General features: G+C 43.7%; 1 protein-coding gene across 3 annotated transcripts; it reads right to left on the minus strand.

Annotated features, from left to right (window-relative positions):
• Positions 1-1,165: 1,165 nt before the first annotated feature.
• Positions 1,166-14,367, minus strand: LOC116447563 (serpin B11-like). 3 transcript variants are annotated; one of them, XM_032116884.1, is made up of 8 exons: positions 14,210-14,367; positions 9,006-9,183; positions 7,532-7,645; positions 7,053-7,184; positions 6,080-6,197; positions 5,361-5,503; positions 4,990-5,160; positions 1,166-4,867 (listed from the first exon to the last, which is right to left on the minus strand). In XM_032116884.1, the coding sequence occupies exons 2-8, from the start codon at positions 9,174-9,176 to the stop codon at positions 4,463-4,465; spliced, it is 1,254 nt and encodes a 417-aa protein (XP_031972775.1). In that variant the 5' UTR covers positions 9,177-9,183; positions 14,210-14,367; the 3' UTR covers positions 1,166-4,462. The 3 variants fall into 3 exon arrangements, with proteins under 3 accessions (XP_031972775.1, XP_031972764.1, XP_031972754.1); XM_032116873.1 differs by having other exon boundaries at positions 9,006-9,186; XM_032116863.1 differs by lacking the exon at positions 14,210-14,367 and adding an exon at positions 13,301-13,395 and having other exon boundaries at positions 9,006-9,186.
• Positions 14,368-17,721: the final 3,354 nt, after the last annotated feature.

Raw genomic sequence — 17,721 nt, forward strand, 5'->3', positions numbered from 1 at the left:
CTAAAAAACCTCTACCTTTTGCACTCATTATTATTTTCAGAATGACAGGTCAGAGAAATGAAGGCAAAAGACATTCAAGTTCCTGGTGGTGGCAAATTACACCTCGCTGTGCTTTTAGTTCACAGATGAAATACAACAGGCAAGAGACAAGACATGTGGCAGATGCTCAAAAGCATTGAGTGCCTGAGGCAACTTTCAAATCAAGGTTCAAAAAAGCCATACCAATTAAATGCTTTGAATACTTTTATTGCTGCCATACTTTACTACTTACAAAGAGAGGGCCTGGAAAGAGTACCTGAGGAGAAGAGTGTGGGACAAGCCTCTACGTATCTCCATGCCCAACATCTGTATGGAGACTCACTCAGGACATGATCTGTGTTCATGGCAGCCAAGATCCTTCCCCCATGGTGGTGTTTAGGCACTGGAGATGGGGTTACTGGAGGCATGTGGGGGGAAAGCAGTGGGGTTCAGCACTGAGCTGTCTCTGGCTTGGGACCTGGTGGCTGGGGACAGAGGCCTGCAACACCTCCTGGAGAGTGGCCCCACCCAGCAGCCTTGTCATGTGGCTGAAGAGGGGAGGCATCATGCTGGACTTCTGATTTATGCAGTGCATCATCCAGCTGTTTAAACAACCCCACTGCAATGGGAGTTTTCATGGCTAAGAATGAAATAAGAATGAAATAAGAATGAAATAAGCTCCATTAAGGGTGTTCACTTGTTTGAGAAGAGCTCTAAACAGGAAAGGCCCATTATAATTTTTCCAGTTGTCTTGCCAAAGCAACTTGGTGTTTTCTCTTGGGGTCAAGAATACGGATATCAGGAAATGTCCATGGCACTTGAGAGCAACATGTTATTTATGCCTTACTCCTTTCTACCAGAGTACTGTGCTCTCTTTGGGCAGAAAGAAGCAGAACCTGCTCTACCCTTAGGGGAAATATTGGCCAAAGGAGAGAATGTTCTTGCTTTGATTGTGTTTGATCAACAAGAAGAACAGGTGGTCAGCTCTGAACTTCTAAGGAATGTGGAGGTAAAACACTCTTTTGGTCAACCCTGTAGCAGCAGCTGCATCAGTTCCTTCTTCATTAACTTTCACAAAGAAGATTCTTCCCCTGTCTGCTCCAGCTAGCTCCACACTCACTTTCATCTGCTCAATTTTTTTTCTAAGTAAGTGCTGTACTCTGTGTAAACACGGTCGTGTAGTCAACATCCTGGGTTTTTTGCAAGAACTGCTACATGGTTTAGAAGCACTGACCAACCTTCAGACACTGTGGTTCACTGAAGTACCTAGTACCAGAGGTGGATTTTTCCCACAACACCGCAGGAAGTTAGACACTGGTATGGGAGCATAGCTGAGGTCCTCAGTGTTGGGTATTTGCTGCTGTACTCCAGCTAGGGATCTGATTTCCTATGCCTTAGGCCTAGCCCACATGTTTCAGCAGAATAGTGTGGGGAGCTTGAGGCATCAATGGTTATGGCTTGAAATGTATGTGGGGCTCCTGAGGCTTTTGTTGAGCTCCACAGTCAGTGTCTGTCTGCACCTCTGGAAGGTTTGCACAAAGCAACAAGCAAATAAGGCAGCAAGGTGGAGTTGCTCCAGTCTGGGGTACAAGAGATACACCAAAGGCCCCTGGGCATGTCTTCCGGGATCCTTCATATTCATCACCATTCATGAGCAATGAAATGGGCTCCATGCTGACAAAGCACTCATCCTTTGACCATGGAGGCTGCTCTGCAGCAGTCAGTTTTCTCACAGTGTTTCCTCCTGGTGTCTAGAGGGTGGCTGTGGGCTGAGCAATGCCCATATTTTTGGCCAACAGCTGCTGTGCTCAGCACTGCTCTGAGCAGAATAACACATTTCTCACAGAAGACCAGCAGCTGAACCCATCGAGCAAAATGCACCTAAGTCCCCACTAGATAACATGCAATGATTGCATGAATAATCTGAAAATCCGACTGAGGGAAATTTCCTGTCATGAAACTCTAGTTTGAGAAAGCCTTTCCCCACAGCGGTCATCCCACTACATTTTAGTAAGATGATTCCTCACTTGGCAAGCTGAGGGCTGTGGGAAAGGCAGGACTGGTCGTTGCTGGCCCATGCTTGGGACTGCTTCGTGCTGGCAGACTGCAGGGGAGAGAAGGGACAGACAGCAGAGTGGGCTGCAGTGGGGATCTCCTGGGAAAAGAGCTGTCAGGGTGTGAGTGGAGGCAGAGCAGCAGCTGGTGCTGTGAGGTTGCAGGCTGCAACTAAGGCTGTGCCAAAAGCTACCTGGTTCATGAGGCATTGCATCAGAAAATAAGGTATCCGTCAGGATTTGTGACAGAGGTCCTTTGGGAGTGCTTTTCCAGCATGTTTAAAACTGTCAGTTTTAAAGATGGAAAAGATGGAGTCTGTTTCCAAACTGTGGCACTCAAGTGAGGGAGGAATGCAAAATAATCTTGGAGATGTGTAGGTGGCAGTGCTCTTACACAAAAGCTGTGACTCGCCATCCCACAACTAAGAACATTTAATTTCATGCCCAAGGATTCAGATGAAAAAGCTGCACAGCAGCACTCTCTGAAGAGCTGAGAGGAAGCTCACAAATTACCTATTTCATTCACTATGTTCTTTTCTTGGCAGATATTAAGAAAGTGAGGGAAAATCATGCTATCAGAAAAATGTTTTTTAAATTCTTCCACAGCATTTTTGTTAGGATAGGCACCCACATACAGATCCTTTTTTCTGTGTTACTGGACTAAAACAGGAATGGCACCAGACACTGGAAACCAGAACTCATCTATAATGAAGTTATTGAATAGCAGAGTTATCAGTCCTGGAGTTCTCTTCTTGTGCCTTTAAGCTGCACTCCTTCATGTAAGGGCTTCAGATGGAAGGTGGGCAGTCTTGCTCTGCAGCCTATGCTAAAGCCTAGTGCCTGAGAGCACTTGGTTCATTGTCTTGAGAGCTGCAGGCTTGAATTCCAGCAAGGATATGGGATACAGGCCCTTCACCTCCTGAGCCACATGAATTTCTCCACTACAGAAGTTAAGTACTATTTTCAATTTTAAAAAAAAAAAGAGTCATTGTAATGGCATTTTTCAGGAGCCCTATTTGAACAGCTTTCACAAGGCCTGCTTTGAATCCATTCGCTAGATGTTCTCCAGGAATTTACACCTCATCCTACCTTGCTCTGGAATTTCAGCTGAGCAAAGCATCTGATTGCTCACATCAAGACAGTTAAGAGCAAGCAAAGGAAAATGCTAGCTGATAGAAAATTTAGACAAGAAGAAAATAAAACACCTACAAATTTTGGATGTGGGAATTTTGCTTTCAGAAAAGAAAAATTAGCTTCTGGATGTACAAGTTTAAAGCCAGCCTATGCTCTAGTTAGGAGAGACACCTCATTATTTCAGTGTGTCTTTCCCTTTCTGAAGCCATGTATAATTCTGTGCATTAAACATGTTATTCACTGATTCTCCATTATATATATATTTTAAAAGCACATTTCAAATGTTAATGTGCTAAACCTCATCCCTCTGAGGAAGACATCATGTTAAACCAGCAAATTATCAGTAATGTCTCCCTATCAGCCAGCAAGAAGTTTTATTTTTTTCCCACAAACATTCCCAGGTAATGTTTAACTGTGATTTCCACAAATTATTCTGCACTTTACAAAACCTTTCCTCATTTTTCAAAGCATAGAGAGAGCTCTGTCTCTCAGATTTGCATCTCAGAACTTTCAAATTCACCACACAGCAGCATGGGAAAAGGAAAACACATTCCTTCAAAGTCCGTTGCTACAGTGTTCCACATCGGTAACTTCAGTGGGATGCTTTAGACCATTTTCTTCCTGTTCTTTGAAACCTTGAGACAAATAGTTTGATTTTTCCCCATATAAAAGGCAGCCTACTTTACTATATAAATAATTAACCATCTTTAGGAATACACGGTTCCTGCAGACACCATGAAAACAAAATTCTCTTTGGAATTATTTGGGAACTTAGGACGGACTTAGGAGAGGTCATCCAGAGGGGTGATGGAGTCTCCATCTTTGGAATTACACAAAAGGCATCTAGACTTGTCTTGGGCAACCAGCTGTAGATGGCCCTGCTCATGCAGGGGAGGTGGACCAGCTGATCTCCAGAGGTTCCATCCCACCTCAACCCTCTTGTCAGCATCATTATTACACGGGAATGCATATGGATGCAGGAGTACAGGAGCATATGTGCACATCAAGAAAACAAAATGTTATTCATATCCAGTGAGCTTAAGGTAAAATTTACTCCTTTTCTAGATTCAGATCAATATTTACCATTCAAGGAGCCTAGGGGCAGAGCATCTGATTCATAGGTTCTAAACAAAACTGGCTGCAGTTTATTTTTAAGCACAAACTAGCTGTCAAAGGATTAAGAAAGCGTTTGGGAGAAAAATACAATTTCTGCTTTTCATCCAGGTGTTCCACAGTGTTAGAAAATGGCCCTGATTTTAAGGTGAGCAGAGTTTGCCAAAGAAAACGATAGTATTGGTAGGATTGTGTCTAATAAAGAATAAGAAAGGGTGATCAGCCATAAACACCTCTGTGAGAGGCAGAGACCTGCTCACAATGGAAGCTCCCGTGCCAGCTGCCGCCACTGTGCCTTCCTCATTGACTTCCACATACGCCTTATGGACAACGTTTGACAGCACCAGAGATTTTGCAAATGTCATTGCAGAAAGGTCCACTTTTGGTTCAGTGAAGATGTCGGTCATCCCCATCTCTTGTAAAGCCTCGTTGAGGTTAAAGGTGCCTTCCAGCTTGAATCGGGGGAGGTAAACCTCCACTGTTGTCTCAAACATCTTCTCTGAAGAGGCCCACAGTATTAAATTTTCGTAGGAAATTGTGCTTTCAATCTATAAGATGGGGGGGAAAGGAGATTAAAATAGGCGGGAAGCTTTGAAAAATTTAGATCTTTACCCAGTGTTAATTCAGACAACTGACTTCCAGGCCTCGTCTGTGACATGTACTGCCTTACCTGCTCCAGTCCACTGACAGATCCATCAGCCACATCGCCTGGCAGCAGGATGATCATGCTCAGTGACTTCTGAGCATAAGGGAGTTCAAGGATCTGAGCACCCACCTCCTCAATGTAGCCCAGTTTAAATTTGCCTTTCTGATACATCATCTGCACAGGTTTCTTTCTGTTCTATTGAAAAGAAAATTACACAGTCTGTTAGGCAATACAGCTCTTACCAACACCGCTACCCAGCAGGGGAGGCAAGTTCAGTTCCCAACACACCCATTCATTACTCACAGGGCAGCTCAGCCCTGGACATTGTTAAGCTTTCTGCAATTCTCGCAGAATCTAAGGTGAATAATGTTAAGATTTACAGAATGCAGATGTACCTGATTCAGTTTAAAATCTCTCTGAACTGTTTTTCCTTCCTCAAACTTGTGTTCCCAGGATGCTTTGAAGTAGAGTACATTCACGAGCACCAGCAATGTGTGTCCATCAATCACACCAGGGGCAAAGAGTTCCTTGATTTTACCTAAAGGCAATTTTGAAGCACAGAAGTAATTGTTAGTTGTCAATAAGACTCTGGACTGAGATTTAATTACTGGTCTGTGAACTTAGTTTTGGAAAAACTTAAAAACAGATATTTAGCTTAAAAACACAGTTCTTGGTTTATTCAAAGGACAAAAACAATATAGGTAAACAAATGGCAGATTCCTCTGCCCTGTTACCAGCCAGGGAGGACGGGGGAACTGGGGGTCACTGAACACCCTGGTGTTCTGAATCTGCATTTATGGCTGTTTGCAGGAGCAGTTTGTCTGGTCAAGCCTTATAGACACTACTGCAATTATCAGGCCAGGCATGATAAGGGTGAGAATACAAAAGTATTTGGCAGCAAACACATCTTTAACTCAGAAATAATTTAGCTGGTAACTTACCCTAATATTTCAAGAGAGGATGGGAAGACAAACAACCTTTAAACAGCGTAAGAGTGAACAAGTGAACACACAGAAATGTGAACAGGTCTCTGCTTTTCCTATTCTGGAATTTCATTTGTTGAACCCATGTCGGAAGGCAGTGATAGAATGGCTATGGTTTTGCTTTGTTTTACCTTGTGTCTCACTTTCAACCCAAGCATTCATTTTCCTTCTGGCAGCTTCAACAGCACCATGGAAGTCCACTGTTTGCAGCACTGCTCCATACAGTTCCTTGGTACACGTTAGAAATTGCTGTAAAGCAAAATAAAGATTATGAATTAGTCAAATCTATTAAGCATTTATTGCCTTTTGAGGGAAATCAATAGTTCAGTAGTATTTTAGAAATGGGGAGGGACCTGTTGAATCCATAAGGCAAAATTTCATTTTGGAACTGTCAAGTGCCTGAATTCAGAGGTTCTTTGAATAAGAGATAATTATTCTATTGCATAGGTAAAAAAAGTAAATAAGTAAAAAGAAAACCAGAAGAAAGTGCCTTCTCATGGAGAACTGCATAACTGAGGTCCAGATAAAAAATTAAAGAAACAGAAAAAGATGCAAGATGAGTTGTTTGATGCTTAAGTATCCAAATAATTGACAGAAATAATTGACAGAAAAGCAAAGACGTGACTAGCAAGTTAGCCATACCAAGTAGTCTCAAGACCACTTAGTCATTCAGTAGGAAAGGAGAGAGAAGTTCAGAACAGCAGCCCTGTGCATGAACCTGTACAACACCCCAGGAGATAACCCCTCTCCAAGCTTACTGCTGCCCCAGCTGTCCTACTTGCAAGGCCTGAAGTAGGCAGTTTTTAGACAGCTTGAATAGGCCATTTTTGGCTGTAGGTTCTCCTCTGGCTGAGTGTACGCACATGCCAAAAGTGAACAGATCCCTGCCTTATTTTTGCTCTACAGCCATTGATAAACATAGGGTGGCTTGCTGGGTTTTTTTAAATAAAATGACTGGAAGTTGACAATTTTGTCTCTTTCCCACCAGCCCAAGAGCTACGGATCCAAGAAGTACATCGGGTGCTCCAAAATACACACAAGGGGGCAACAGTGAGGCTCACAGTTACGGGGAAGCTTGAGGTCATTGCCACAGCAGTGACTTACCTGCTGGAGTTCAAATCCTTGTTGTATAAAGAGATTGTTGGCCAAGGTTAAAACGTATTTTTCACCAAGGTTTCGTAGTTGTAAAAGCAGCACCTGGAACGCTTTATGGTTAAGGTCTCCCTCCTTGTTACACTGGGAGTAGCACAAGAACAACAATTAAAATGATTCCTCTGTATAGCTTTGGTTGCTAATTTGCATCCTAATTAGATAACACTATAAGGCTAACTCCTGCTGTACTGATTTTTAAATCCAACTAGTCCAAGATTGTCTAGCCTGATCCTCCTTCAGATGAGATCACTGAAGGCTTTGATACAGACTTACTGGCCCTTAAGAAAATAACACCTTGTATACGGCATTTCCTAGAAGATTAGGCAGACTCCGAGCATGTGATCCTGACTCCCTCCAGTGGCAAACCCTAGTGCTTCACCTGCACTAACCCACCACGCAGTGAAGGCAGGGCTCCCCACGCAAGAACACACCTCTGAGAAGGAAGGCTGATCCTCCAGGCTTCCTTCTGGCTCCGTTTCTGGGGCTGCACTCTCGTGATCATACCCAAGGCTCATTCTTCCTGCAGCTTTCCTGACATGGAGCACCTGCAGTTGAAGATATCGTTTTACAGCAATTGTAACTGGGATAAAACCGTATTCCTTGTTTAAAAGCTTTGCTGCGCTGTATTGGATACGTGTGTAGATTCACAAAAGACATTTTCTCAGTTGCACTCATCAGCTGAAATGACAGACTTGAACTTGCTCATACATTCATGTTCAGACTCACATTTCTATATTAACAAACCAAGAAGAACTTGCACTTAATCCCTCAAAATGTTACCCTTCACTACCTCAAAATATTTGATATTTTATATTTGATTTGTCTTTTCATTGCTACAGTTACCTTAAATTTCAAAACAAAAAGTTTCCCCAAGCAAAGAGATAAAAATGAATTTTCTTTGAAAACATCAAAACTGGCTTCTTGCAACCATTCTTAACATTTGTATCAACTTAGGAAACAGATCAAAACCACAGTGCTCTTAATGGAAGCCAGTCCTTGTTTCTAATGCACAAATATCTCAATGAAAAATTTTCAGCAGCGTCTCCATTATAATAATGTTGCATCATATATGGATTTACTCTCTTTTTATAGAGGATACTGATATTGGGCAATTCCCATTACTTTCCTAAAATAAGCAGGAGTCCCTGTCTAAAGGATTGATGTGGCATAGTTATGGTAGCCAGGGGGCTGCAGGGATATTTTCTGTGCAAAGAGAACAGACTCTGAGAGAGTGTCTGGGTGGGCACAACAAAGGTCAACCCACCACACCCTGGCGAGAACCTCTCCCTTAGGATTGTTGGCTGGTCTTTTACCATTCATGGGCTCATGTAAGGAAGGAGAAGAAAGGTTGTAGAAAGCAGAACTTGCACTGCAGGGAATAAAGACACAGTGTCTGGTCTTCTTCACCTCCTCCTTGCCCACCTGGGTCTCTGTGGGGTGAGACATTTTGACTCTTGAATGTCATAAGGGACGAGTGAGCTAATGCTTCCAGCCCCCCAGGTGCAACCTCTTCAGGTGTCTGCAGCTCTCCCCACTGCCCACCCAGACTCCCACTTTCGGGATTCTTATAGCAACCACAAAAGGAAACGCCTGCCCATAATTCTGAAACAAAGCCTGATATTCTGCCAGCAGGCTGGGGGAAAGCCAGAGTGCCCCACTGTGCTGTATGACCTCCCCTCAGTCGGCCCTTGCTCCATGCTCTTGCAGGGGGGCACGATGAGACTCACACCAGCAGATGGCAGGGATCATAGTGCTCCAAGCACGACTTTGGCAGCGCCTGTGCCTGCCCTTGTGCAGGCTTCCTGTGAGACACTCACACATGTGTTGTGCTGGGATGGCCAACATTTCTATTAAAGGAACAGCAAGCAGTGTGGAAGCACCTCACCATGGTTCATTCATACTCACTTTTTCTATCTGAGCAGCAGTGTTGTTTTTTGCACCAAGATGGATCAGGGCCAGGGCAACAGAGATGCTCATTGGAGAGAAGACAATATTTGTGTCCTCTGCACTTCTGTTGAGCTTTTTGTAGAGATCAAGGCAAAATTCAGTAACTGGTCTAGATACAGAGTCCATCATGAAGTGGCTGCTGAGTGGGAGCACAAAAGAATGAAGAAATTTAATGTATCTGGCTTAGCTAGACCACACTGTGAAGCATCTGTCTGCCCTGAAATTGTCCCATAGCTGGTTGCTGACCATAATAAACACTTTCGAAATCCTGAGAGTTTTAATCAGCCTTGCACAGATCAGTCTATGAGGCACAGCAGGAGCAAAGACACAGAGGGTCTGCAAAAGGGACCCATGCTCAGAACATACGTAAATTCCTCAGAAAGGACCCTTTTTCTGCCTTATCCCATGCTGTGTCTTATTTCAACTCATGGTATTGAAATTAGACAGGTATGGATTAACACTTTCCTTCTCCAAAATGGTTTGATGCATAGAGGTGCATCAACTCTTTCCTCTTTTAACAACATACATTAGTGACAAACCTGGTGACAGAAACTAAGCCTGCATATAACCATGTGTGGTAACCAGAGCTGTGGTGAGGGGGTTTCAAACAGCAGGTTTCTAAAAATAAAATCACTGTCCATTAAATGTCTTCATACATGAAAAGAGGTCATTAACAGCTATGGAGACTGAACTACATATGGAAACATTAGCAGTTTGAAATACACTTTTAGCTTCTTAAGAGTTTTCCAGGAGCCACAGCCTGAGGAAGGATGCACAATTAAAAATTCTGAACAAAGTAATAGCTCAAGAGGCCTGAAAAGAAGCCTGTAAGTTCCTGCTCAGTGATATGATATCTGTCACTCTGTACCTTTGTACTAGAAACATTACAGTCTGATACCTCTCCCATGGGTCATTTATGTTCAACCCACTCCACTAAGGACAAGTTAGAACCAAGTTCAGCTTGGTCCTTGCAAGGAGGAGGCCATTTGAAAAAAGGGGGATAGAATCTCCTTTCCCAAATCTTAGGAGAATTGTAAAGGTGTTGTGTAGATACCAGTGGGATCACACAAAATTTTCTGGAATTATTATACCAAAAAAAAAAAAAAAAAAAAAAAACCAAACCCACATCACTTTCAGTATCAAACAAATATTTTGAACAAATAGCACTGGTCTGTGTTCCAGAAAGATTATTTACTTAGGGGAAAATACACAGCCACAGTATGGAGACAAGTCCTTCATGTGTCCCGTGGCGCAGATCTGGCTGTCTCTACCTTTCAGCCCACGCTGGGGCCTGCATGGGTCAGGTCCAGAGAAAGCTGCCAGCACTCCTCTGTTGAAAAAAGGAGTGAGTGCACAGCCAAGTGGTTCTCCCCAGTGCCCACAGATGGCCACAGCACAGCAGGCACTACTCTTCCTCAGCCCTGTCTGCTCTGAAGCTGCAGCCTCCAAGCTGAAGTTACACGAGGAGCTCCAGTCTGTGTCACCAGAGGTTAAAGGTGGAAAGAGGCTGGTGCAAAGCTGAACTTCAGGACCTTTTATCAGCAGGGCAGTTGTGCAGCCTGTCCTGGGCTGTTGGTGCCCCTTTTAGAGTTGTTTTGAGCCGTCTGGGGAAGGGGTTTCCTGGTGCTGGGGACCTGCAACCTATTCCAGCCAAAACTCTCCTGTCACCCTGCTCTCCCACTGTGGCCCCAGTTCTTCTACCACAGCCATCGCTCCCTCCCTTCACAGAGAGCCTGACCTTCACAGAGTTTTCTTTATTCAAAGAGCTATTCAAAATGCCTTGCACTGTTCTCAAGATGCAGCATGCATGCTATCTCCAGCTCAGCCATGAGCCAGGCATGACTTTGCGTGGAAAGCTGGGACTCGGGTGCCAGAAGTTACCAGGGCATTCAGAGTTGATATGGCTGAGCCAAGATGCAGCATTTGTCTGTGAAACCATCTTAGCCTGCAGCAAGTGCCAGACAACAGGAATGAACTCAGACCACAGGAAAACAGAGTGAGCCTAAAACAGATTGCTGCAGAGTCTTGGAAGAGGTGGAAAAGTAAAGTTTCTGAATATATGAAGGTACAACATGTGGCAAATGCAGACATTCTTGCCATTTGACTAACTCAAAAAGTACAGCAACAATCAATGCTTCATCCTGTTTCTGAGTGATGCTCTGTGGAAAGAACCTGTGACACTGAAAGAAAAGTTCATAGATGTTTCATACTGAGACTTCTGTTTTACCCTGGAGTCCAGACGTACTTCACATAAGGACCTAATACAAATGGACAAAACAGATGAGAAATATCCAAAAGGTTCTCTGCACAGACAAATTAAAGATGAGTTTTATCTCATTAATTCTGAACACAGCTGTTTCAGCTCTGGTGCTAGTAATATGTAATGTAATATGTTAGTTTTATGTAACATGGTTTTCATTTTCCTTTTAGTAATGCAGTCATCTGAGCCCAAGACATTGCACTAAATAATTTCTCTTTTCTTCCACCTTCATATCCTACTATCCACAACCTTCTGAAAACAAAACTCCGTGCATCTTCAGTGCTGAAGTTTGTAGTGCTATACTCCCACATGTCTTGAAAGATCTGAAATGGAGCTGTGAATTCAGTCACGGTAAATGTAGGGCATGAGGCATTTTGTAGGTGTGTCCCAACTTCGAAACGAGTCAAGGAGGAAAAAAAGAGTTAATGAACTTACTCAGTGGGAAGAAGGCACCTCCACCCCGCCCTTCAGGGAAAGGGCTGAGTGCCAAGAAAGGAGGGAGAGCCCAGGATCTGTGAACAGGTTTTAAAGTGAGTGTCTGGCACACTGATGTGGCCACTCCTTTAGCAAAACCAGCAGGCTGTCACCAGAGAGACATCCAGGTGCAAACACTACAGCCAACTCCATAGCTTTGTGAGCGGGAACTACTTAGAGAGCTGCCCTAGAAATCCAGAGGAAGGGAGGGCAGGTATGGGCTTGTGGAGAAACTTTCTTACTGTACAGTGAAAGGATTTAGTGAACTTTCCTAATCTAAAATGGGGGGGGGAAACGGGGGGGGGGGGGAGAAGCATATTAATGATTCCACACCACAAAGACTTCTGTGTAATCTGTGTAATAACTCAATCAGACTCCTGGAGCTACTGCAAGGACCACAGCGTTTGTAGAACATCCACAGGGTGGACAGCAAATGGTAATGTCACTTTCAAATAATCTTGGAGTGGTAAGGAGGGATGATCCAGGATCAAAAGAAGTGTTCCAGGAAGTTCCTAGCAACTGTTCCACACTAGCCACAGCAATTGCACTGAGTATTATTAATAGTGCAGAGCCCCTGATGACAGGAGATCCTTTTCATGATGGTTCAGCAGCTTGTAACATAGCCTGGCAAATGAAATTACTGGCCCTGCAGTATGTGAGCAAGAAGCTACCCAGGAAAATAGCTTCCTTCAGAAGAAACCACTGCATACCACAGACCTCGTAAAAATTACAAACTTCCTCCACGGCTATGTGAAATAATGAACACTCCTTTTCTATAACTATTCATGATCTGTTCGCTCTTTATAGTTTGTTTTTGGCTAAGGGTAGATGAAATCAAAATAAAAACTATCAAGGGATAAAAAAATCTGTGCTGAAAACTGTCATAATTAATGGTTGTATTAGACTGTATTATTCAGTCAATAGGAGAAGGCAGTAAATAGGGTGGAGAAGGTAAGGAAGCTGTAGCCTTGCTGTTAAGGTAATTCTGTATTTCATACAAGTTAAGTAAGAAGGAACCTGTTTTGCCTGATGCCACATGATAATTCCCATTGCATGTTTTACTTATTCAATCTGTGTCCCATTAAGGTGCTTTAATATACATTCATTTCTCATACACAGAGGAAAATAGAATTGGCAGAAATTACATGGTCTATCCTAGAAAAAGACAACATGACAGACAGTGCTGTCTCCTCACATGAAAATTGGTAGAGGTGACTTTCTTATTTTTCATGACCATTCATACAAAAATGTGATTCCAAGTGTTTCTGTGCTGATTTGGAGTGAAAGGGACAAACATCACATAAGAAAAATTAAATTTCCTACAACACAGCAATTCTGATCATCCCTAAGTGGCACAACACATGCTTTAAATTAAGAACCAATACACTTCAGTACAAAGCAGCTTTTCAAGTGAAATGGTGCCAAGTTCATTTTCCAAACAACCTGGCCTCTCAGGATGCTACTTTTATGCCAGAAAGCTTTTGTTAGTTTGCATCAGTCCCTCTGGTATCTTACATACCTCTTTCTAGGCCAGTTATTTCTGCATAAACAGGCATGGAGGTGCATTGGCCTCTTACAGGCTGTACAGTGGCAAGTTATTTGCTGTGCCTGTGTGCAGCTGCACAGGCATCTCTGCAAGCCTCTAAACATCATTGCCAAACCCAGGAGCTCTTATTTTAATAGCAAAGACTGGCACCCCCACTAGCAAACCAAATCTGAATACCACTCCACCCTTTCTCTTTTACAGCGTCATTGTTTAAGAACATAAACAACTTCCCTGGCAGTGAGAACCAGTGTAAAGGGGAAATGCCTAAGAACCCAGTCAAAGAATTGCATGCCCTCTCTCTTGTCTAGTGAATGTTTCAAGGCTTTTTCTTGTGCCATGCAAACATGAGTAAAGAAGGAAAATTAACCTGTATCTCTCATCCTGTGGGTCAGGTTGTCCAGGTCACCAGCACCATCACTTTATAGGAAGCCCATTTCTACCAGAGTGAGTAGAGGTGCTCTGAAAGAGCCTCTCCTTCAGCCCTTCTGGAGACATAGGCAGAAAAGCATCTACTTTCTCATACCAGCCACTGAGCTCATCAGTCGTGTGGCAATTAGACTTTGCTGAGTGGACAGAGAGGTTCTGGGGAAACATCAAATTCAACAGCCTGTGAAATTTAGGCAAGAATCTTTAAATGTGTCCCTAAAATACTCATTCATGTCCCACTGAAGATCAGCTCCCTTTGTGTGAGCTCTTGAGCCACCTGAATTTTAGCAGTGTGTTCTGCTGCTTGCAGCCTGTAAAGGTATCTCTCTCTCTGCCCAATATATAAAAGGGATGTTTACTTTACCAGCCTGTAGAGTACTTTGGATCAGAAAAAAAAAAAAAAAAAAGCACAGTTATTTTGGAAAAAAAAAAAAGAAAACAACATAGAATCTTTACCTTCTTGCCCGAAGAGGTTAAATGAAGACGACAGCTGAGTTCTGGAGCACGTTCCTGTCAATACTGTATTAAAAAAAATAATCTCCCCCTCTCTTGTGGGAAAGTTCAGCCTCTAACCAATGATTGCTGATAGCAGCATCTTGCAGTTTCAACATGAAGTTTCCCCGCAGAAGACTGGGAAACCTGTATCTAGCAATATGCTATTAGCATTTCTCTCACGCTGCCCAACGAGTCTGGCAGGCAATATCTGCTGGCAACATCTCCTGATTGCAATGCCAAGTCACTCTCAGCTGGAAAACTGGTCATTAACCCTGGAGACCATGGCTACACTGCTGTGCTTAGTCCCTTTCAGATTTTGATGGGGTCTGGCCTGGACACAGGTGTGTGCAGGGTTCATGCCAAGATTGTTTGGAGCTGAGCTTGCTTGCAGAGATAGAGCAAATGAATGGGAAATGCATGAGCTTTATGTTGCTTACAGCCATCTCTCCCTCTCAGATAAGGAGTTGGCTTTATGTGCATGGAAGGAGCTTAATTAGAGAAGGGAAGAAGTATTTCCTTGAACTGTAAGAGGAATCCCCAGACAGGGGGTATTCTTTTAAATCGCTGGAGTTAAGAATAAAAGAAGGCCAGGAGTGGTTGATTACAGAGGTCAAGTCTCCAGCATAAAGTGAGAAGGAAGTAAAGAGATGGGAAGCACAGAGCTGTGCTAGCACAGTGCTTGATCTCTCCTAATCAGTACCACTGAGCTCAGGTGCAACACTGGGTTATGGCAGCTGAACTCAGAGATCAAAGCTAAACAAGGGCTCTATGTGGCTTTGTAACACTGAAAATTTTATGTCTTTCCTTTCTCACCTCTTCTTTCTTCCTACAAAGCGTAAAACTGGCTTTGGATTCATAGGATACTTATGGGATCAAACGTGGTAAGCAGGGAAGAGAAAGAAGGCCCCCCAGCACCATCCTTCCCTTCCCACTCTTTCCTTCTAGTGCGGAAGCTGGATCACCCTCTTCTTCAGGCACAGCACTGTCCAGCTTTGCTGCTCCCTGCTCCTCTGCCAAGGTCTCAGCCTAGCTGGCCAAGCACCAGTGCTCCAGTACCCATCTGCAAAAGGGAATTCATAAGCAATGCAAGATAAAAGGATAAAATGACCATTCTCATTACCTCTGTTCTTTTCCTTGCTTTTTTGCTTCCATTTTCCATTCACTTTCTTGTTTCTGTTTTTTCTTCCTGCATGTTCCTGTAGTGTTCCTTAGTCTTCCTCCTCAATTATTTCTTCCTCTATTTTTAAAATTTATTTATTTATGAACATTGCCTTACCATGTATCTTCTGATGCTTTTCTAGTCCAAGCTTCTTTTCAGTGACAGCCTAAGTATTTTTGAGTATCTAGCAAGACTTTCCTTCTTCCAGTTTCCGTGCTTTCTCCCTCCCTCCTATATTGACATCATTCCTCCACCGATTTATTTTGCTTGCTCTGGCATATATTCCCTCAGAACTTCCCTGACATCAACTTAACTGCTTTGCCTCAGGAAATTTCAATGTAGGTGCAAATTCTGTCTTTTCTAGGCCCTTAGGACAGTATAGTCACAGAAATGTACTGCTTTTCCAGTGGGGCCAATTTGCCCTGAGGTGCATTTTTCAACTTTCAGAACTTCGCCACAAACAACTTTTGCTGCCACAAGACATTGGGATGTGTCCCTTCTCCTCAACCAAATGCTGGGAGCAAGGAGCAGGCAGTGACTGTGCAGATGAGCAAGTGACGAGGTGAGCAGGCACACAGCCCTGCAGTTTGCAGCTGCCTGCCAAAGCCAGCCACAGCTTGCTGTTTTCCATCACTGGATAGTAATGTCCTGTTGAAAGGTGAGGTGGAGCACCCTGTCAATCTGAGCAAGTCCTCAGCTATGCTCCCTCTCTCCACTGTAACCAACACCTTCTAGAATGTAAGAGTTCCTACACGTGAACTCCCACACAAGTTTTCCCATGTCCTCCCATGCAATTTCTTGCCCAAGGCCCAGAAGCCACCAATGGGTAGAACAAAACCAGTAGACTGTAACATGGTTTCTCACACCAGCAAGAGCCCCGTGGATCCTTCTCCCTCACATGCTGCAAGGTGGAAAGGCTACACACTGGGACTGGCAGAGAAAAGGGGCAGAAGTGAAAAATGAACCTGAGATTTTCATGGGCAAGCCACCCCGTTCATAAATGACCAATAAGTGGGTTTGCCATATGTGGGCCAAGACAGCTTTCTATCTCTAACATCTGCTTGCCTTGCACAGGCTGGGATATCTTGGAATTAGTCAGGAGGTGGAGAAAGACGGGCCTCACCCTGAAGCAGTGTTTCTCTCTTCTTTCATGGGATAACCCTTCCTGGCCAAGCTATCACAAGGAGAATGCTTCCATAAATTTGTGGGGATATGCCAAATGCTCTGATCAACATTTAAACAGACTACAGCCTCCATTAAATGAAGACTGGCTCCTGAGCTGGAATGTTTTCAGAACCTGAAAAAGTTGAGAAAGCAATGTCTGAGCTTTTCTCCTTTAGGAAATCTCATCCAGGAAGGAAAAAAGGGATGGGATAATCTGCCAGAGGTTTTCATCAGCCTAGCAGACCAGCAGAGATGTAGCAGTAAGCATGAAATGGCCCGATGGACAACTGGAACTACCTGACAAAGAGTCAGTGTCCAAACACAAACTGTACAGAGCAGAGGCAGCAAGTCCGCCTTCTCTATGCATGGACTGCCTGTGCAGCTGCTTAGTCACCAACTCCAAGCACGATGTCCTGACCCACAGTCAGTCCTGAAGGAGAGCCAGTAGAAGCCACAGTGATAACAGCCCTAGATACATCTGACCCCAGCCTTCAGAGCAGATCAGACAATGATGGGGTGCATCAATCGTTGCCAGGCATTCAGGTATCACTGAATTTGAGCCAGTAAAGATCTTTGCAGCTAAGCCCTTCTCAGACAGGATGGGCTCACAGTAATTGTCGTATTTTTCATTCTTCTGACCACTACCCCTGTACAGAACATCTGATGCATATCAGCAAAGACCCCCAGAGGTCTGCAGGGTCTCACCTCCCATTGCTTTTGGTGCAAGTTATTCTCCTCAGTACCCTCAAAGATATGGGCCAAAGACCCCAGTTAACCCTCTGGCATTAAAAGGCATTAGACTATTAAAGTAGTTCCACCGAGGGAGCTACTGAATCATTGTGACTAAAGGCTTCTCAGGGGTTGTTACGTTCAAGAATCAAAACAGAACTCCTCACAATAACCAGTGCTGTGAGGTTGAAATGATGCATATTAGGGGTTGTTGCATGTTCTCATTTAGAGATCTCTTTCCAGTTTCTTTCAGACCTGAGGTACCAAGAGGATTTCCCAAGTAAAATGCTCCTCTTTTGAGGATACGTAACTGAATTCTGCATGTATCCTGACCACCTAGTAACACAGTCCTTACTGGGAACTATCATCATGTGGCTCAGAAGGGCAACCCAGACATTCACTTAGTTGGGGTTTTATTTTA

The sequence above is a fragment of the Corvus moneduloides genome, chromosome 1, assembly GCF_009650955.1.
Source record: "Corvus moneduloides isolate bCorMon1 chromosome 1, bCorMon1.pri, whole genome shotgun sequence".
NCBI classification, from domain to species: Eukaryota; Metazoa; Chordata; class Aves; order Passeriformes; family Corvidae; genus Corvus; species Corvus moneduloides.

Bases quoted from the DNA above. Each gene is read 5' to 3' on its own strand.
- LOC116447563 (XM_032116863.1), bottom strand. From the start codon at position 13,347: ATGCACCTCCATGCCTGTTTATGCAGAAATAACTGGCCTAGAAAGAG. The intron at 9,187-13,300 runs GTATGTAAGATA...GCTCCCACTCAG, and splicing joins AATAACTGGCCTAGAAAGAG to CAGCCACTTCATGATGGACT. The intron at 5,161-5,360 runs GTACATCTGCAT...TCTTTTCAATAG, and splicing joins GAGATTTTAAACTGAATCAG to AACAGAAAGAAACCTGTGCA.